General features: G+C 39.4%; 1 protein-coding gene across 2 annotated transcripts; it reads left to right on the top strand.

Annotated features, from left to right (window-relative positions):
- On the top strand, positions 1-20,801 carry STRADA (STE20 related adaptor alpha). Of its 2 annotated transcripts, none has more exons than XM_089532237.1 (13): positions 1-225; positions 2,992-3,079; positions 5,744-5,801; positions 9,070-9,098; positions 12,333-12,435; positions 13,204-13,325; positions 14,000-14,108; positions 14,710-14,833; positions 16,449-16,620; positions 17,006-17,110; positions 17,242-17,483; positions 18,620-18,662; positions 19,701-20,801. In XM_089532237.1, exons 2-13 carry the CDS (start codon positions 3,044-3,046, stop codon positions 19,851-19,853), a joined length of 1,296 nt encoding a protein of 431 aa, XP_089388363.1. In that variant the 5' UTR covers positions 1-225; positions 2,992-3,043; the 3' UTR covers positions 19,854-20,801. The 2 variants fall into 2 exon arrangements, with proteins under 2 accessions (XP_089388363.1, XP_089388361.1); XM_089532235.1 differs by having other exon boundaries at positions 155-225; positions 2,992-3,055.
- Positions 20,802-21,063: the final 262 nt, after the last annotated feature.

Genomic DNA, 21,063 nt, shown 5'->3' with positions numbered 1-21,063 from the left:
GGAGGCAGTTCCTGGGGCGCTTCGGGTGAGAGCGGGGCTGCCCCTGATCGGGGGCGAGGGAGGGAGGCTGGAGGAGGCGCCGCAGGGGGAAGCCCGCGGGCTCCCCACGAACCCTTCGCCCCGGAGCCAGGGAGCGGCGGCGGCGGCGGCGGCGGCGGCAGCAGCAGGAGGAGCTCAAGCCAGGGAAAGCAGCAGCAACGGCCCCGAGGAGCCCCCAGGACTGAGGTGAGCCACAGGCTGCGTCCAGACTGGGGGAATAACCCGGTTTGGTACCGCTTTAAGCGTCTTGCCTCTTTGCTGTGGAATTCTGGGAGTTGGAGTTTGTTGTGTGGTTTGTTGTTGTTTGTTGTGTTTCCTTTCTAGAGACATTGTGGAGGAGAGGTAGAAGAGACGCAGAGTGCCTTTGGATTGCGAACAGCCAGAGTCCCTTTGTCTTGAGGGAAGAGACAACGTGAAAGCATGTGGAGGTCACCAATGGAAGTTGTATGGAAACACACACACACACACACCCTACATACACACACACTATAACATCATGGGATTCATAAGGCCACATCTAGAGGAGTGTTTCCTTTCCAGACCCTCCTCTCTCATAATGGCCTGTGATTGTGAGCAGAGTGGGGTGCCATCCACATATTGATGCAACTGCACCCTAAAACACTGGGACAGCCTCTGTCAGTGGCTTCATCTCTACGTTAAATAGCACGGCGGACAACAAAACCGCAACCTGAAGGACCTCACAAGTCGACGGCCGGAAGGTCGAGCAGGAATCGCTCAGCGCCACATCCTTGGTCCGCCCTTGCAGTAAGGAACGAAGCCACCGCGAAACAGTACCTCCGTTTCCCATCCCAAAGAGGCAGACCAGAAGGATAACGGGGTCAGCGGCATCAAAAGCTGTTGAGACGTCCAACATTAGGACAGATTTCCTCCTGCTCCTCCTCCACTGCCTTAGAGGTCTTTAAACAGAGGCACAATGGCCATCTATTGGGGATGCTGTGATTGAGAGTTCCTGCATGGCAGAATGGGGTTGGACTGGATCAGGGCCCTTGCGGTCTCTTCCTCCAACTCTATGAGTCTGTGTACATATAAAAAAGAATATTGGACAAACCTGTAACGCTGGAGAAAGACGCACAGGTTTCGATCGCCACAGAAACTTTGATAAAGACATCAGCCTCATAAAACCATTGATGAAATCAATAAAGGGAAACCAGGTTGGAGAAAGGCTGCTTCTTTCTGTCATCCTGCACAGCTTTTCCCGCAAGCGTTATTTCCCACGTTTTAAAAATAGGTTTCAGTGGAGAGATGCTCCCAAGTTTTTCCGTTCCCATTCTGAGCTATTATTGCCTGCCTTGCAGCAAGTCAATACATAAATGTAAATCAGTTCTTTATAATTGAATGCCTCGCATTGGTCATAAAATACAGGGAAAAGTCCCATTTCGAGGGTCGACAGGAACTACTTGGTTTGTAATTTGACTTATTATTAGAAAAACACTTTTCGAAAATTCAGATATATTTAGGCCCTATACAGACAGGCCAAAATAAAGCTGCTTCAGGTCTCTTTGGAGGTATGCTGTTTAAATGATGCATGCATCCTAAGAATCCAGAAGCTGCACCAAAGCTGCACTCCAGTGCTTAGGAATGGAGTGTGGCTTTGGTGCGACCTCCAGACTCTTAGGACCCATGCATCATTTAAATAGCATACCGCCAAAGAGACCCAAAGCAGCTTTATTTTGGCAGTCTCTAACAGGCCTATAAGTCTGGAAGCTGCACCAAAGCAGCACTCTAATCCTTAGGACTAGATCATGGCTTTGGTGCGGCTTCTGGACTCTTAGGACGTATGTATCATTTAAACAGCATGCCTCCAAAGTGACCCAAAGCAGCTTTATTTTGGCCTGTCTTTACCAGGCCTTAGACATTCCCAGCATACGTGGAAATACACATCCAGTGCTCTACAGCTCCTTCAGCATTGGTTAACTGAGTGTTAACCAATGGCTATGCACTCCATTTTTACTGGGGTTAGATAATAATACTATGATCATTTTAATGCATTTTCTCCCATATGGGGAGATACAGATTATACTAGAAGGGTGTTTCCATTTGCCATTTAGATACAAATCGGTATCCCACACTTTCTTGAAGCCCTCAAGGACTGGATATGTTTTCAATCAATAGGTTATAGATTTTTGACATCAAGCTTTTAAGGTTCATTTAGGAATTTTGTATTAACTTTTAACATTGGTTTAGAAGACACCACATCTGTGTTTTCATGTCTGCTCTGGAAATAGTGTCGTATCTGCTCTATTTTATTATTAAGCTTTATTTATAAAGCACTGTAAATTTACACAGCGCTGTACATACAATCTTTTTAGTTAGACGGTTCCCTGCCCTCGGGCTTACAATCTAAAAAGACATGACACAGAAGGAGAAGGGAGTGGTGGAGGGAAAGGGTAAGAGGTCCAGCAGTTCCTCTCTTCCTCCAAGGCCTGGACCAAGGCAGATGGACTGGAGGGAGGGCTTGGCTTTATAATGGATGGTTAATCTTCTTCCAGGGAAAATACATACTCTAAGGTAGGTTTATTTTGACCCACTTGGTTTAATTGTAGCTAATTGATCTTGGGTATGTTTGCCAGATTTATGTTTAGCTTTTGTATAAAAGTGTAGTAGCCTATATGGTCTTTAAATAAGTTAAATTTATCTTGGTAGTAAAATAATGGATGATACACTATTTGGTTCAGTGATGATGGTGTCAATATAAGTTTATTTTTCCATTTAAGGAATGAGGTTTGTAAAAGCTGAGGAATGTAATAACTTGTTCATGTCATTGTATCTCTGTTGCTGTGACATGGAGCAGACAACTGGTAGCAAAGCAGTCCTTAATGTTTTCTGTGGCCAAGGTATGGCCACTATGACTCTGGTGCAGGTATGTAATGGGTTAGAAAAGATTCATCTTATTAGCTTGCGTAACACTTTCCCTGTTCTTTTTATTCTCAGGGCATCTTTCAAATTTCGTGCCTGCGGAGTAGTATTGCCAAGTCTGGATTCCATGTCTTTCCTTGTAAGTAAGCCAGAACGAATTAGGGTGAGTGTCTATATATTCAAGCATCACTAACAAGCATGTCCTGTATATCCTGCTTCAGACATCAGACACGTTGCTGATGTATGAAATAGAGCTGTTTTGACTTGCGCGTTTCATTTTCAGGAGGCATTCAAAGTTGTAACGATGGTGCAAAACCTAGGACAAACACACCACAGCTAGAGTCCTGTCTTTAAAAACCTTTTTTAATAAATCTTTAAAAATAATTATGTACAATAGCGATATTTCCCATTTGTATGGCTCATTTTTATGTGCAAAAAAAAATGTCTTTACAGTATTCATTGACTATTTCAGATGTCACAAAAACAACAACAACAACAACACACACACAGTTTATTGAGATGGGCTCATATGCTCACAGTGAGATGATCCAAGGTTTTGACTTCTGTTTTTGATTAACAGCAGCCTTTTGTTTCAATTGAAGCTGACAAACTGTGATTAAATTTAATTATAGGCCCCATAGAGACAGGCCAAAATAAAGCTGCTTCGGGTCACTTTGGAGGTATGCTGTTTAAATGATGCATGTGTCCTAAGAGTCCGGAAGCTGTGCCAAAGCTGCACTCCAGTCCTTAGGACTGGATTATGGCTTTTGTGCAGCTTCCGGACTCTTAGTAGGCATGCATTACTTAAACAGCATACCTCCAAAGTGACCTGAAGCAGCTTTATTTTGGCCTGTCTGTATGGAGCCATAGTCACTCTTACTCTTATTTTTATAGAAGGCAACGAAGGGTGATAGGTGATTTGCTGACATTTCCAGTGCATGGTAAAATGAGACTACAACTCAGGTTTTACACACCCAAGTCCAGCTGTCCCTTTCTCCCTAGCTTATGGTGTTTGTCTAAGCATTCAGAGTGCTTTCTAATCTTTTAAAATTCTTGACAGTTTGCAACATTGAGTAAAATAATTACTTTCTGACAGTAACGACTTACAAAGTTTTCAATTTATTGATGTGAATTTTCAGCAGTTTTAAAAATTAGGATATATCTGAGCACAATTTTACCGTACTGAACTGATTGGAATTGCTTTAGCATACGCAGTGAGCCCTTGTATGGTTCCAGAACCCTCTGTGGACACCAGAATCCATGGATGCTCCAGTCCCATTAAATACAATGGCTTAGTGAAATTGTGTCCCTTATATTAAATAGCAAGAACAAGGTTTGCTTTTTGGAGTTTATGACCTTTTGGAATATTTTCAAACCATGAATGGTTGAATTTGTGGATCACAATGCTGTGGATATGTAGGGCTGACTGTATGTTTGATATATATATATATATATATATATATATATATATATATATTTAAAAAGATAGTGAATTTAGTTGGGTTAAATGTTTTCTTCAGACAATTTTAGAACTTTATTTTTATTGGCATATTTAGGATACACTTAACCTGCATTATATAGTTTCTTTGAAACAAATGAAGGCACTGAAAACCGGAGGCTTTCATGGCCGGCATCCATAGTTCTTTGTGTTTTTTTCTTCTAGAACATAGCCACATAGTCCAAAAAACCCACAAAAAACTATAGCGTTGAATACCATTAATATACTAATTCTGTCTTGTATGAAGTATGTGTTTCTTAGTGATATTCAGCTTAAGAAAAGTATACATTTGACCACTATATACAATATGTGTAACTTGACTTTCATTTTAGGAAATGTTATTAACTGATTTTATGGAATAATGTATTTCTGAAAGAGGGAAATTTTTCACCTTGCACCTCTAGTTCGGTTTATTGCCATTTCTCTTGCAGATGTGTCGTTTCATTATATTTTGTTTTGATAGTGGTGGCTAAACGTCTTACAAGTTTACCTATAATTGTGATGTAGCTAAACATAGGGAGCACTCAGATGGATTAAAAAGATCAGAGAGTCCTAGATTATGTTTCGGAGATCTATACGTGTTTTGTTTATCCCAGAATATTTTCTGTCAATTCCCAGTACAATCAGACAATTTTCATACCATCCTCCTTGGTTGGTTTGAAGAACAGGAACAAAATCTGGACGTTTTCAATCAATCTACATGCACCCTTAGTTATATATAAATCTCATTGAAATAAATAGGACAAATTTGCTACAACTAAGAACTGAAATAGACATAATGGAGACAGCCACACATGCTTGCTCACATGTCTGTCCCGTTTATACATAAGGGATATATAAGAGGTTGGACCTGTTTTTAACATCAGAAGGGTGTGTGGGGAAGTAAACTCTGTACTATGTGACTTGCCTGAATAATAGAGAAAAGCCTTTTGTGTGCACACAGCTTCTCCAATTGTTAAGAGAGAGCGATTGATGCTCTCTGATCCTGGGTTGAGACAATTATCTTTTATTTTGATTCACTTGGCAGACTAGATATGTGCTTATGCTGATTGAACCAAAATAGCAGAATACAGTTTATATCAAACCAGAATTGGAGAGCAGGAGTAGTGCTGCACATAAGGTTTGCAAGCCTGAGGCTCTTCACTACCTATACAAGTGACATTCAGACATAGGCAGATCTTATAGCAGAATCGTCTTTCTTAAGTCAAAATGTTACATGGGTTTTTGCTTTGGTTAATATAATCTGTAATATCTCTAGGCTTATTATAAATAATTAATGATTAAATAATAATGGCACATGAAGGTTCAATCTATCGGTTTTTTTTCTAGAGGTGGATGTCTGAGAAGTTCATCTTTGAGGGCTTGCGAGAACTGGAACTCTTTGGAGGTACGTGCTTAAACTACTTTAGAAATCTACTTTGCTGTGAATTTATACTTTGGATTTTTTAGTTTTGTGAAGGTGAATTAGGTATTAAAAGCACAAAGAGTGCAGCCCTAAAACTTTCTGATATAGGCCCAGTATAGATATTTAATTGGCCTGCTTTTGAGTATCTGTAGGAATGAGTAACATTCCACAGAAATTTCACACAAACAAAGAGGGTTTCTAATCTGTGAACTGTTATTTTTAGGTTTCATGATTCGCTGGGAGCCTTTTCCACAGGCATTGTTCTCTTGCGATTCATTTCATTTGGGTTTCCAGAAGAGCATTTCTATTTAATATTGCTCCTAAACTGTGATTCTTAAGTGTTAATCATTATGGAGAGGATAAAGTGGTGATAAAAGCATGGGAAGGAATTGTCCTGCATACAGGAGGAGGAGACACAGACGTGTAATAATTGAAAACAGGTTCCTAGAACAAGAATTAGACAGCTGTAACCCACATGTTTAAGACGATACTGAGGTGAAAATTGGGAGTAGATTGTATTTAGGTCAACATGAGAGAGGGGTTGTGTTCATTACAAACAGAGAACAGAGATTTCGCCTAGCAGCGCTCTTATCTCATATCAGTGAGATGGTCGCAAACATTGTCAGCTGCCTGCTGGTTGTAACATAATCATTTATTATGTGTTTATTGTGTTTCCCTGTCTCGGGCCTGGAACAGATGGGCCAAATGGAGCAGCTTCTGGTCACTTTGGAAGCATGGCGTTCAAATGATGCATGCCTCCAAAGCGGCCCAAAGCCTCAAGCTGGTCCTTTGGACCGGAGCAAAAAGGAGCCTCCAAAGCAGCCCACTTTGGGAGTGGGCCATGCAGTCAGCACTTGCGGCCAGAGCAGACTCGGGCTGCTCTTTCACACCTGTCTGCTCCAACTCTCAGTCAGATTGCTGAATCTGACAAATTCTTAGTAACTATTTTTGTTTATAAGCATTAATTTGTCAATCTAATCCATATGAGATGACCATTTGGGCAATAACATAACAGTAAACCTTTTTAGTGTAGAATGAGCCATAGTTCTAAGAGGAGATAACCAGTGCTATTGGCCTGCAACAAAAGTGTTGATCCGTAGTGTACAGTTTTGAATATTCAGAGAACAGAATATGCTGTCCACCAAAAATTCTTTTAACCGAAATAGTCACCTTCGAAGGAACGATACTAAATAGATGTTTTCTTGGTTGCATTTGGAAATAAGTGTTCACAAAATTATTAGAATAAGAAAGCTATCGTGTGGGTGACTACATGAGCAATCCATACACATATGGGTTATTAATACAATCTCATAATAAATGTATGGGATTGATTGTTTGAAAGCATTTCCACAATAAAAAATTTCCTATATGCAGTTAAATGAACATGAAATAAAAGGCTAGGCTAGAACTTTGCACATGTAGACACTGTTTGCTCCTTAGGTTTTCTTCAGCACTGTAAGTGTAACTTCTTCAATGTTTTTAAAATGTAGGAATTGCATTCCCTTTCCTCCTTTTTTAAAAAGGTAATGTGTCAGCAGTCGGAGGATTTCCTATGTTGGCCTTTTTTCTGAATACACTTATTTTCAACAACAAGCAGAAAACATTTATACAGTATCGGGACATTTGAGGTTCTACATACAGAACTGTTTGCCTGAACCATGGCCAGTACAAACACAGTTTTGATTATTACAATCCTGAAAAGCAGTATTGCTAATGCACCTCCTGCCTCATCTTCCCTTCTCCCTTCCTTCTTGCCTTCACTTTTATTTTATTTTTTTAGTATTTGGATTTAAAATTTAAAATAAATGTTATAATATATTTTTAAAAGGAGAAAGAAAACTATTCACTTGAGCACATGAAATTAAGATTTCATTGCTGCAATAATAAATATATTTACTAATTTTAGATAGAAATCATAAGAAGAGGATTAATAAGATAATTATTCATAAGTAGCCTTTAAGTGAAATTATTATTAGCTAATTGGGAATGTAATAAATCTGCTAATTTAAAATATTAATCTGGAAATAATTTAATATCAGTAAGATTCCTATTTGTAATATAAGTTGATAGAATCTTAGAAGAATCATTATATAATATCCCAAAGAAGAAGACAAACAAATCAACAAGTAGGAATAAATCGCTTCCACCAGGCTCTGAGTATTAACTGTAGCTGATTCCAAGTTCTTTAGTGTAAAAATTCTTTAGGAGAGCAGTCCTGAGCAGTGCTTACTGTGGCCTGTTACAGACTGCCAAAATAAAGCTGCTTCGGGTCTCTTTGGAGGTATGCTATTTAAATGATGCATGGGTCCTAAGAGTCCGGAGGTTGCGCCAAAGCCACACTCCATTCCTAAGCACCGGAGTGCAGCTTTGGTGCAGCTTCCAGATTCTTAGGACGCATGCATCATTTAAACAGCATACCTCCAAAGAGACCCGAAGCAGCTTTATTTTGGCTGTCTGTAACAGGCCTGTTTTTCTTCCAAAATATCTCTTAAAAGCTTCCAAGCTTCCACATAGATTTGAATTTCATTGCCACTTTAGAAAGTGACTTTTGTAACTTACTAAGGGTTTCCAGTGAGTCGTCGTCTAGTCTATCCCACACCTCTGAATTTTATACCATTTTGACACTTCTATGAATTTTCAGCGCAGCGTTGCCCTTTTCTGCTCCCCTTTTTCCGTCACTTCTGTATATGTGGAAAGAATGGAGACCACCAACTCAGTTGCCCCCCTTAATGCTAAACATATGTTGGCTTGGGATGAGGGTAGAGCTTTGTTAGTAGTTTCAGTCTTATGCAGTCTATAATTACTTTTCTCCCAGGGTTAATGATTGCTTCAAAAAAGCTTGAGAATGTAAAACTAGTAAAATAGTCATAGAGCTAGCTTATGTTTCCATCTATGCCTGTCTTCCAATGTTTCCTCATGCTAGACTATGGTTGAGGTGGTATTGGTTGGTGTTTGAAGACCACAAGCAGCGGTCTCAAACCATATTTCCACTCAGTGATTTAGAATGAATAAATGCCATTTGAAGTTTCCCTCATTTCTGAGCTTTGTAAGCAAATAAGCCTTTATGTGTATCCCTTAAACCTGCAAAAAATTACCACTTTTGACCAGCTGTCTATATAACAGCAGTGTGCGACTGAATATTCTTTTGAAGTTATTTTAAACATTACTTGTTATAAACTTATTTTAGTTTTATTCTCAATGGGTACCTGTTTAAGAAAATACAATTGAACGATTGATTTCTTTACTCCAGAGCAGCCTCTGGGTGACTCTCGGAGAAAAGTAAGTGATTTTTTGTAGGCTGTGGTGCTGTGGCCTATTGCATGAAAATTTGTTCTTGTTCCTTGTGGACATTCTGACTTGTTTTCCGTTTTATCTTATTTATACATCAAATTTTTTCAGCTTTACATATGTGGGAACAAGGTTTCACCCTGGAAAGACGGTTTTGGTGTGTGGCATGTGAATCTATTTTAGCCATAATCTTGGATTTTCAAATGGCTGTTCTCAGTCCTAGTATAATTAAATTATATGACTGTTTGGTTTATCTCATTTAATTTTTTAAAACGGATAAAACGTCTGTTTAAGAGGGGGAATTTAAAAAGCAACATAGTAAGAGGGAAAAAAGTTTATCTTTTCTCGGATTAAAATTAAATCTAAGGCAATAATAACTTGCCAGATTTAACTTGCAACTACTTTTTCCATAGTTTTGGCCAGAGCTGGAAAATCTCAGATGCCTGGTCAACCAAGTAAGACCCAGGAATATTGTTATTCCATACATTCATGTCATTCCAGTGCAGGCCCATGTATGTCTTACTCAGTAGTAAATCCAGTTGAGTTCAGTAGGGCTTACTGAGGATTGCTTGAGTATGTAGTCATTTACCTAGAAGTAAGCCCTATTAAACTTAATGGGGCTTACCTCTGAGAAGACATACTAATGAGACTTTCAGCAGCTTTCAGTCTGCAACTAGTTATGGAATATTCATACATGATCTAAAGGCATAAAAGCATTGTCAGTTACAACCTTGACAAATCAGACAGTTTCTGTGAGAGAAATGAAAGGGATCAGTATTGTCAAGGGAAACCTCCCACAGGAGCTTTTTGAACAGCGGGGAAAGTTGGAGATTGTGAAAGTAAGGATACTATAGCCTGAGACAGCCGAAGAAAAGAAGCACATCAGGCAGTGGAATGAGAGAAAAGATCTTTGTCAAGAGGAAGCCCACGTTTGTGGGGAAGGGGCAGAATTCATAAGAAGCGGAAGCAAAGAAGGGTCAACGAGAAAGGAAGGACGAGGGAATGCATTTCAAAAGGTCTAGCAATAAAAGATGTTCTATACTGCTGTCAGGAAAGGAAGAAAAAACAAGAGTTCAGCAAGCTTTGCAGTTAAATGGGGGGGGGGTGGAATCTGGAAGTCATAATAGCTAAAGTAAACAAAATAGCTACTGAAATGAAAAGGAGAATTTGAGCATATGAAGACTAGAGGAGGCTTAGAGCCAGAGAAAGCAGAGTTGGTGGAATTCCTTATGTAGGGGGGAGAGGGCTGTGGGTAGGAGCAGTGGGGAGAATTTGCAGAATGAGGCTGGAGCGGTTAGATAAATCACGAGTTGCTAATTTTACATAGATTCTTTTTCCAGCCTTGGCCCTCTTTTTTTCGTTGCATTGGTAACAGTGCAATCTGATTATTTTTTTCCATACAAAGGTTGTTAAAAGATAGATCAACATAAACACAGTGTTTTGAAAAAGCCATCTATTTTGAGGCTAATATATTTTATGAAACAGTAGATTTGGATTAAGAGATGTGGGTTGTTTTTTGCTGTTTTACACCAAAAGAGATCCTGCGTTGAAACCCTTGGCAGCAGCTGTATTTGTTTTTCTTGGCAGGGCTTTTTTGTGCTGTACTTCACAAGAGGCATTTTAAGTTGAGCTTTTTACATTTTTGTAAAATGTCAAGACTTTAGTATAGTTCTGCATGGATCGAATTTTCCAAGCAGTTATTATTTCTGCGTGGCGATGTAGAAAATAACTAATGCTGTTTTGGAAGGTGGGTGTTGTCAGCTTCTTTGGAACAAAATGTATTTATTTGTCAGAATAACAGTTTTGTTGTTTTTTGCAGTGTGAAATTTTAGAACGCCGGTATTAATTTACAGCCATCTACCTTTCAAAGAGTTTCAGGCGGTAGTTGCATCCATGTTTACCTGAAAGTAAGACTGCTTGAAGGACTTATTTTTGAGTAAACATGTTTGAGATTATATTGTAAATAGGTAGCTGCCCATATCCAAATAATATTATCTGCTAATTTTTCTAATATTTGTTTTGCATTTGTGAAAAAAAAATATACTTATTCATTTATAAAGTTTATTCAGTGTGTGTTGTGCTTTATAGGCAAAGCAAAGATGATAAAAAGAAAAGGCAGGAGATGGAGTTTCTCTAAAAGATTTCAAAAGAAGTGTGGAGAACATTGCACATTTCTGGAATTAATGCTAGCAATATATCATTTCTTTGGTTCATTTAGTCCAGAGCTATCTCCTTTGACTTCCAATAGCTGTCTGCTGGAGGTAGATGTCTTTCTTTGACCTGCTTCTTAAATTCACTTTAGCTAAGGACTGAAATTGAATTATGAGATCTCATATCTAGATTTGGAAGATTCACAGAAATTCAGAGCTTGGAAAATTGCTTTGTTTGGACTCCAACTCCAAGGATCTCCCATCTGGCAAAGCTACTGATTCTGGGATCTATACAAAAAAATTAGAACTTTCCAAGTTCTGTCAAAACTTAGAATTCAAGTTTATATGTGGAAATTTGGTGTTTGAAATTTGAACATTTGTTGAGTTTTCGGGAGTGATTACAAAGGCAGACAACAAAATATTCTAAGAGTGAAATGCAACCTCATTCACATAAAACAGTACAAAAACAGCAGGAACTGTGGCTGATGCATGCTGCCTACTCAATCCCATTTGGAGTAGGAGCATCTGAATGTGACAGCTGGACTTGACAGGAGTAAGTGCTCTGGTTCCCCACCACCACCGCCTCTATGCTAGAGAAAAGAACCATAGAACATGTCTTGAATTTTTCTCATGTATTGGGGGATAATCAAGGCAGAGTGTAAATTGCTGTTAGGTTTGGATGACACCTGGAAGTAGGAACACCTGGGCAGATTACATCAGCACAATGATCATACTCAATTGATGAGTAAATACAAGCAATGGTTCCCTCTTTATCATTATGTCCAAATGCGTCCAGTCAAATAATCTACTTTGGGGACCATATAAATTGAAATGAGAAGGCTACTTTGGTGAGCAAATGTCTCATCGAACTGATACAATGAGAAGTATAACCAAACATTACAAAGCATTTGGCAGCTATTTGATAGTCCTTTTCATATGTGATATTTGAATGGAAACTACTTTTCCAAACTTGGTTTACACAGCTACAGCCTGCAATTTGATAGATTTTTTTTTAAAAGCCTCTCTTTTTTATTCCTACTCTTCTGGATTTTATTTGTTTTCTTTTCTTTTGCAGACCAATGAAGCAAGCTCAGAATCAATAGCATCTTCCCCCAAAAGGGACACCATGAGCGGTTATTTGCCTGACATTAATTGTTATGAGCTACTGACCATAATAGGTAATGTTTTCATGGGGTGGGGAATATGTTGGCTGTTTTCCTTTGCATAGTATTGGTCTCCTGTGTTTTCTTAGCTGCCTCATTTTCTGAATTGATGGACATTGACCGTTACTAGAATGCTGTCATTTTTTTAAAAAAAAGCAATTAGATTACCTTCTGGTTACATGTGCTTTACACTATAAGATAGCAAAGTATAAGGAATAAAAAACCCTTCTCATGGTGTGATAACTGAAACATTGAGAAAACGATACCTCTGTATGGTGTGCATAGAGGAAAAGGCAAGCATGCTATAACTGAACAACATGATGATAATAACAAAAAAAGGAAAAGAGCCAAGAAATATTGTTTTAAAAACTATTTTATGAAGATTGATAGTCTCTTAAGTCCACAATAATTAAGATTTTGGAATAAATAATAGCAAACAAGAAAATATTTCTTGGATAAGGAATCCAAGATAAGAAGGAGCCCTGGTGGCACAGTGGTTAAATGCCTGTACTGCAGCCATTCACTCAAAACCACAAGGATGCGAGTTCAAGACCAGCAAAAGGGCCCAAGCTCGACTCAGGCTTGCATCCTTCCGAGGAGGGAGCTAAAATGAGTACCCAGACTGTTGGGGGAAAATTAGCTTACTTGCTAATTAGTTTACTTGCTGTTCACCGCTATGATCTTTGGAATAGCAGTATATAAATAAAATAAATTATTATTATTATAATTTGCTTCTCATTCCAATGAGCTTGTACTAAAATGGTTGTACTTTTATCTTTTCAGGAAAGGGCTTTGAGGAGCTAATGACTGTGAATCTGGCACGATATAAACCAACAGGAGAGTTTGTCACTGTCCGGAGGATCAACCTAGAGGCTTGCACCAATGAGATGGTGGCGTTTTTGCAGGTAGAATTAGCAGTCATATCACATTAGTTTGGTTTGTCTATTCTGTCACAGAACTGACGAATACTTATCCTAAGATAGACAATAAATTAATGTCCCCTTGAGTTTCCAAGGAAGGGATTTCAAGAACTCTTCTTAACAATAGGAGGATTTTGATTCAAAATCTGTCTCTAAAATGAATTTTACAGCATAATCTGATGCATATTTGCTCAGAACAAGGGTTCTACTGGGTTCACTTGGTTTTATTCCTAGGTAAGTGTGCATAGGTTACAGCTTCTTTCTTTTTCATTGTGGCCTTAAGGAAATGGACGCTGTAAGTGCCATACCCTTTTGCTGCAGGAATAGCCATTTTCCCCAGAGGAGCCAAGGGGAAGTGCATTTCTATGTTCTTTGAATGTCTACTAATAATTAGGCACTTCAGTAAGGTTCAAAACACACTGCAGAAATAATCCAGTTTGAGACCGCTTTAACTGCCCTGGTTCAATACTAGGGAATTCTGGGAATTGTAGTTTTGTGAGACATTAAGCCTTTTCTGTCAGATAGCTCAGGTGCCACAAACTACAATTCCAAGGATTCCCTAGCACTGAGCCTGAATAGTTAGTGGTCTCAAACTGGGTTATTTCTGCAGTGTGGTTTGGACTTAAAACTCATTTGTGGCATAATTCTTTTTGTTTCAGGGGGAGCTCCATGTATCAAAGTTCTTCAGTCACCCTAATCTTGTGCCATATAAAGCAGCCTTCATAGCTGACAATGAACTGTGGGTTATTACATCTTTCATGGCCTATGGTAGGTAAAGTATGAATCCCTACTGCTGATAGGAGTGGGAATACCAGGAAAAAAATGCAGTGGGAATGGTATATTTTTGTGTGGACAAGCTATATCTTATATATCAGATTTTTGAAAGATCTGCTTCACATTAATACTACCATCCTAAATGTAAGAGGGGCCTTGTTATCCACTGGAGTTTAGTTCCAGGACCCCCTGTGGATAGCAGAATGTGAGGATGCTCAAATCCCGTTATATTCTGTGGGGTTGTAAAATAGTGTCCCTTGTATAAAATGGCAAAATCAAGGTTTGTTTTTTTGGAATTATTCTTATTATTAATATTTCTGGAATATTTTCAAGCCATAGATGGTTTAATCAGTGGATGCAGAATCCATGGATACAGAGGCCCAACTGTATTATCTTTAAAATAAAATCCTATTGATTGTGAGAGAGATCACTTGTAACTCTCCTTACAAATAATTGTATGTGTTTAAACTTAGATCTGAACATGATAAGATTATAAATATATACTTCTATAAATAATATAGCTCCAAAGACAATTGGTTCTTTCTCTTTTTTGGATCTTGAAAATACTTAGTGTTTGTATTCCTTCATTCTGTAGGTTCTGCTAAAGATTTAATTTGTACACATTTTATGGATGGAATGAGTGAATTAGCTATGGCTTATATTCTTCAAGGTGTATTAAAGGCCCTTGATTACATTCACCATATGGGATATGTTCACAGGTAAGAACTAATGTAGTTTAAAGCAGCTGAAAACAATACAGAGCAAAGTTTAAATGGTTTTAATTCCATCTCACTATCTTGGCTTCCCACAAACTATCAGGAAGTTGTGATCATAATGAGAACAGTTGTCAACTACCATCGACTTTCCTATGGCAACCCTATGAATGAGAGACTTCCAAGTCACCCTATCATCGACAGGTCTTGCGGACTAAGGGCTGTGGCTTCCTTGGTTGAGTCTGTCCATCTGTAATGCAGTCTTCCTCTTTTCTTACTGCCTTCTACCATACCAAGCATTATTGTCTTGGCAATAATATTTTGATTACAAAAATTAGGTCTCTTGACAGGGCTGCAACTCCTAAGGCTCCTTACTTGGGAGTCATGCTAGTTAAACTGGCTTAAAAAATTTATAGTGTGTAGAAACAACATAGGAAATATTAACATTTCATGGTATTGGTTTTTCCTCTTGCTACTGTTAGTAGCAAGTAGCAAGTACATTTCTATAACACTTAAGCACTCCCTAAGTTTACAGTGTACATAGAGAGAACTTGTAGCACCTTTGACACCAACTGAAATAAAGAAATTGGTAGCATGAGCTTTCATAGACTTAAGTCTACTTCCTAGATGCATTTGGGAGTGGGACATGAGCTAGTCACACGGGTTTGGTGCAGCAGTGGGTGGGGGATGTGTATGAACTGTCAAGACTTCAGCCTTTTGTAAGTAAAGGTGTTGAAGTTACAGTTTATTTCTGAGTCATCACAGTAGCATGTTGTGGAGACAACAGGCAGATTAGAACCTTGACACTAGCCAGTAGAAGCGAAGTCAGGCTCCTCCCAGGAGAGAGTGTGTAGAGAAGAGGAGCAAGTTTGAAAGGGGTTGATGTTTGGTGTGCCCTCAGGGGCGAAGAGTTAGGCTGCTGAGATCGTGAACACCATCCACTAAAAGAGATACTGTATTCAGTTTGACTTGCAAAGAAATTTCTTACTTTGTTTCAACAAGCAGCTGTCTGAAGTGATTTCAGAAACACATTAAAAACACTACCAAAATTGAGAAAAGTCTTTTAGGTTTGGGACACATTAGATAGTGGGTGTGTGGCTGTCAAAGAATAGTTGGTGCCAAGCTGGGGGAAAACTAGGAACCCAGAGGGCTGGCATCTAACGAGAGTTAAAGTGCAGGAGACTCTTAAGAGAGTCCCGAGTTTGAGTCTTGCAGTGAAGAATTGATGAGATGGCAATAGCAAGTACATTTCTATACCACTTATCAATGCACTTAAGCACTCCCTAAGCAGTTCACAAAATGTAAGCTATAGTGGCATCACCTTCACATACGTAATTGGTGGCAGCGGTGAGATCAAAAAGACCCATTGTGCTGCCATCTGAGTAAAAAAGTTGGGTGAGTGAGTCTCACCTTGACGCATGCCTTTGTATTTTTCATTAAAGTAAGTATTGCCACACCTCAGCAGCCAGATGGTTGTTGGACTTATCCACAATTCTCTCCTTGAAGAATCAGAGCAGTGTGGCATTATTGGATGGCAGGTTTTTGATTTCCTAAGTATCAAATGGAGGAGGCATGTATGGGTATGGGTTTGTGGCTTTATCTCTGTCTTCTTTGTATGCAGGAGTGTGAAGGCCAGTCATGTCCTGATTTCTGCAGATGGGAAGGTGTACCTTTCTGGGTTGCGCAGTAACTTGAGCATGATCAGTCATGGCCAGCGTCTCAAAGTAGTTCATGATTTCCCCAAGTACAGTATCAAGGTACTACCATGGCTGAGTCCAGAGGTCTTGCAACAGGTATGTTAGATCTTTCTTGTCTAATTTTTCTTGACCTTCCATCCAATGGACAGTACCAATTCTTGTAAAAATTTTGGGCAAAATTATGTATTTTAAAATAATAGACAGATGATTCCTTACCAACCCAACTATACTTTCTTGTGAGCAGCTTGAACCAGTGTTTATCAACATCCAATTTTTGTACAGAGGATTTGTCCTTAAACCATAAGAAAGATGTGTCACCCTCTTCTTCCACTGAAGAGGAATGTTTGTTTAACATGCAAGTAAAAATGAATGCATCTATAAATACTGTCTTGGTGAGGTCAGCTAGAATGGATTCACTGTTCAATTTAGTTGGCAATTGCAAAGGTTTAAACACAACAGTAATTTTATCTTTTGGTTTTAGAATCTCCAAGGCTATGATGCAAAGAGTGACATATACAGTGTAGGAATAACAGCTTGTGAACTGGCAAATGGTCATGTCCCATTCAAGGATATGCCTGCAACACAGGTGAGGATGTTCTCTTTTCCTTCTGATACAGTATCCCACTTGATTAACTATATACTATAGGATGAACTGCTTATTTGATGTGAGTTTTTCTAATCATCCAAATATACTTACCTTCCTTTATCATGCTTCAGATGCTCCTGGAGAAGCTCAATGGTACTGTCCCTTGTCTCTTGGACACAACCACAATTCCTCCAGAGGAGTTGACCATGAAACCCTCCCACTCGGGGGCTAGTACTGGGCTTGGGGAAGGCATGGCAGCCAGCAGTGCCAGGGCCTCTAATGGTGAGGCAGCATTACATCCATACCATCGTACATTTTCACCTGCCTTCCATCACTTTGTGGAGCAGTGCCTGCAGAGGAACCCAGACTTGAGGTATAGTGAGAAGGAATATTGAAATATTTTATCCCCTAAATGATATACTGTACTCTCTACATCCTGCCTGGTATACATTTGTTTTCTTCTATTATAGATACTACTAACATTGGTCAGGCAGTGCTGGCTCAGAGATGTGGGGAACTGTCCAAAATACTAAGATTTCTGGATTGAAAGGATATACTTGGTTGGGTTCTTCTCATTTGCTCCAGTAGGAAGGAATATGTAAAATAGGCACAAAGTACACTCTGTTGGAGGAGTCGCTGTTTTCCATTTTCCCTTCTGCCTGGGTCTGTTGCACACTGTTGATGGTTGATTACCAAGTTTTTACATTCTCTTGAAAGAGAAAAAACTTATCCCATTCCACTAAGTCTCAATGTAGCATTCTATCCTCGGTTCTGCCCCTAGAATATAGAAGTCTTGGAACTTCCTCATCAAGAAAATTTAATAACTGAAGTGTTTATCAGCTCCAAAGCTTAAACATTCCAGAAGAGTTGAGGATATTTCGAAGCAGCTACTGCCTGAGTCTGTGAATAAATTCTCCCAATCCTGGCTAGAAGTCTGCATGAAAAAGATGGGGCAAACTTATGCAAAATATGTAAATATTTCCTCTCTGCTAAAATTTGCACATGTATTCCAAATATGCAGACTTACACAGAAAATCTTTACATTGGGGTATGGCAAGAAGAGAGCCATCATGGGTTTTCAGGAATGCAAAAGGATATGCAGATCAGTAGAACTGTTGATGAAACTACAGCTGAAGACTAATTTCAGAACCCAAGTGACTCAAAGGATGGCTGCAGATGAATTTGGGATGCAGGTGGAACAGAAAATGCACATCCTTGCTATTCCTTAGAGTACTCTGGCAGTATACCAAAATAATAAGTCTTGAGCTGGTCCCTGTATTTGGGCAGGAGGAAAAGCAATATTACATGTGCAAGGGGGAGGGTCACAGTTGCTGAGTTTCTGTTTTCCTGGTGACACCCAAATTCTTGATTATTCCAGTTTGTGTCTGGCAACAACTGAGCTTGCAAAATTTGAAGCTTCAATATCTGGGGGCAGTGGGAATTTTTCCTGCTTGTGTCTTCTGCTTATGGATACATTATACAATCTCATCTTGTGTTTCTGTTGCATAGGCCAAGCGCAAGTGCACTGTTGAATCATCCTTTTTTCAAACAGGTAAACTAGCTTGAATGGCTCACTTTTTCTTAATAGTTTATAACTTTGTACGGTTAGATGTTTGTGCAGAGCTAACTTTGGCTTCAGGGCTGAGAGAACAACAGGGGTTGCAAAAAGGGGAAGGGTTTAAAAGAGCTGTACGAGGCCTGCATGTTGCCCTCACCACCCCCAACACAGGGTGTTGTGGTAGGAGAAACATTGAAACGGTTTGTCTGTGTGGAGAACTTATTGGACATGAAGTAGTTATGCTCAAGTGCCATTCCCCAAAGTACTTTGTGTTTCTGAGTTTCCCATACAACCATCATTTTTTCCCCTCTTGACCTTGAGGGAGGTACCAGATACCATCTGATTTTATAAGCTAAGCAGGGTCAACATTAGTTAGTTGGATGGGAAACTGCCAGCAAATACTTGTAGCTGTAGGCTGTATTTCAGAGGAAGCAGCTCGCAAAACCACCTCTTACTATTCCTTGCCTAAGAAAAGCCTATGAAATTCATGGGATTGCTCTCAGTCAACAAGTGACATGAATTTACATACACACCTAATCCATCTATTGCACATTCTGCATCCAACAGATGCCAGCCAGATGCTTCAGGGAAGCTTACTGACTGCGTGTGAAGGTCGCATTTGTTTCCAGCACTTTATGTGAACCTCACAAAAATGAGAATCCTGCTTTATTGTGGAAGTTAATGAGAAATGTGGATGAGAAATTAATACAGCCACATGTGGTTCCCCTCAAGTCATCCCCAAGATCTTGATGCACCTCCTTTTTGGTGTCCCCAGAAGCTTCTTGGGCTGTGGTTTGCCAACAGGGGTGGAATTGGTGGGGTACAGGATGCCAAAGTCCACTGGAGGGCAGAAATTGCCCTGGACCCACAGAAGTTCCCCATCTTGATATACCAGAGTATCTTTAAGTATTCAAAAGTGCAGTTATAGGTGACCATAGCTATTGGAAGAGCACATGAAAATAGGTTGATGTTAGATTGAGAGTAACTTGTAAAGTTTGCATGTTTTAGGGGGTTTTCTTTTCTCTTTTTCAGATCAAACGTCGGGCATCTGAAGCACTTCCTGAACTGCTATATCCAGTTACACCAATCACCAGCTTTGAAGGAATTCAGGCCCAAGATCCTAGTCATATTTTTGGACTGGTTTCCAGTCTGGAGCAGCTGGAGGTGGATGATTGGGAGTTCTGAACCTCTAACAGAAGGCACCACATAGAGCGTAGAACTCCTTGTGGCAAGATTTTCTACAGAGATGGTTAATTTATTTCTCATAAAACTGTGATGAATGTTACATGGCAGTTTACATCTCCCTTAGGAAGGTGCTTTAAATGATATTTACATAGAAACAAGGGCAGAGAGCTGACTGTGGGAAGGGAAGCATATGGTAAAGATGGTGCTAGAGACGTCCAGTTCAGGTTAAGGTATGGCTGCTTTTACAACAAATCTCAGTTCAATCTGTTTGGTGTAGAAGGGTTGAAGGGAGAGGTAGGATTCTGCTTCGATGTTCACGTGCTACTCACAAAGCATTCTTGTTCATTCTGTCACCTATGGAAAATTAGTAGCTTTGCAAAACAAAGAACAGGTAGACTTTTAACAGGTATATCCCATGTTGAACCTGGTCTTGCATTCTCTTTTCCTCTGGCTAAGCAAAAATAGGAATGGAAGATTAATCCTATGGTGCTAAAAGATTCTGTCATTAAGTCAGAGGGACAGAGATCAGTATTTTCTAGCCCAGACAGCATTTTGCTGAAGTAATATTACTGCTCCACTCATGGTTCTATGTAAGGCTGAGTGCTATGCACTCTTTTCATTTATCTTTTTAAATTAAATTTCACCTATTACTTCCAGCAGAGGATGCATTTGATGTTACTTAGCAGTAGCAGACACCTTGTATCATCCCTACCTTTTTGCATGTTCACTGTATTTTCTTATCATAAAATGCTTTTGTCAGTCTTTAGTTTCTGTCTAGCACAGGTGCTGGCTATTTTCTTAACTATTTTTACTTAAGTAAGCACTGAGCCAACCTCTTTCTGTGTTTGGCTAGCTGAAAAGCAGTTGCAAGGCTTGGGTACTTGCCTCAGGCTGCACTTGAACACATTTGTTTTAGTTTTGTTGCCAATAAAATATTTGATGATGGAATTTGTGTGACAGTTGCCTTGTCTTGTTCTTCCCACAGCAGATACTGTCCTGTATAAAGGGTTATATAGGCCCCATACAGACAGGCCAAAATAAAGCTGCTTCTGGTCACTTTGGAGTTATACTGTTTAAATGATGCATGCATCCTAAGAGTCTGGAAGCTGAGCCAAAGCTGCATTCTAGTCCTTAGGACTGTAGTGTGGCTTTGCCGCAGCTTCCGGACTCTTAGTACACATGCATCATTTAAACAGCATACCTCCAAAGT

The sequence above is a fragment of the Sceloporus occidentalis genome, unplaced genomic scaffold (assembly GCF_023333645.1).
Source record: "Sceloporus occidentalis isolate IW3139 unplaced genomic scaffold, rSceOcc1.0.p SCAF_7, whole genome shotgun sequence".
NCBI lineage: Eukaryota > Metazoa > Chordata > Lepidosauria > Squamata > Phrynosomatidae > Sceloporus > Sceloporus occidentalis.
Note: the sequence above shows the minus strand (reverse complement) of the source record. Positions and strands in the feature narration are given on the sequence as shown.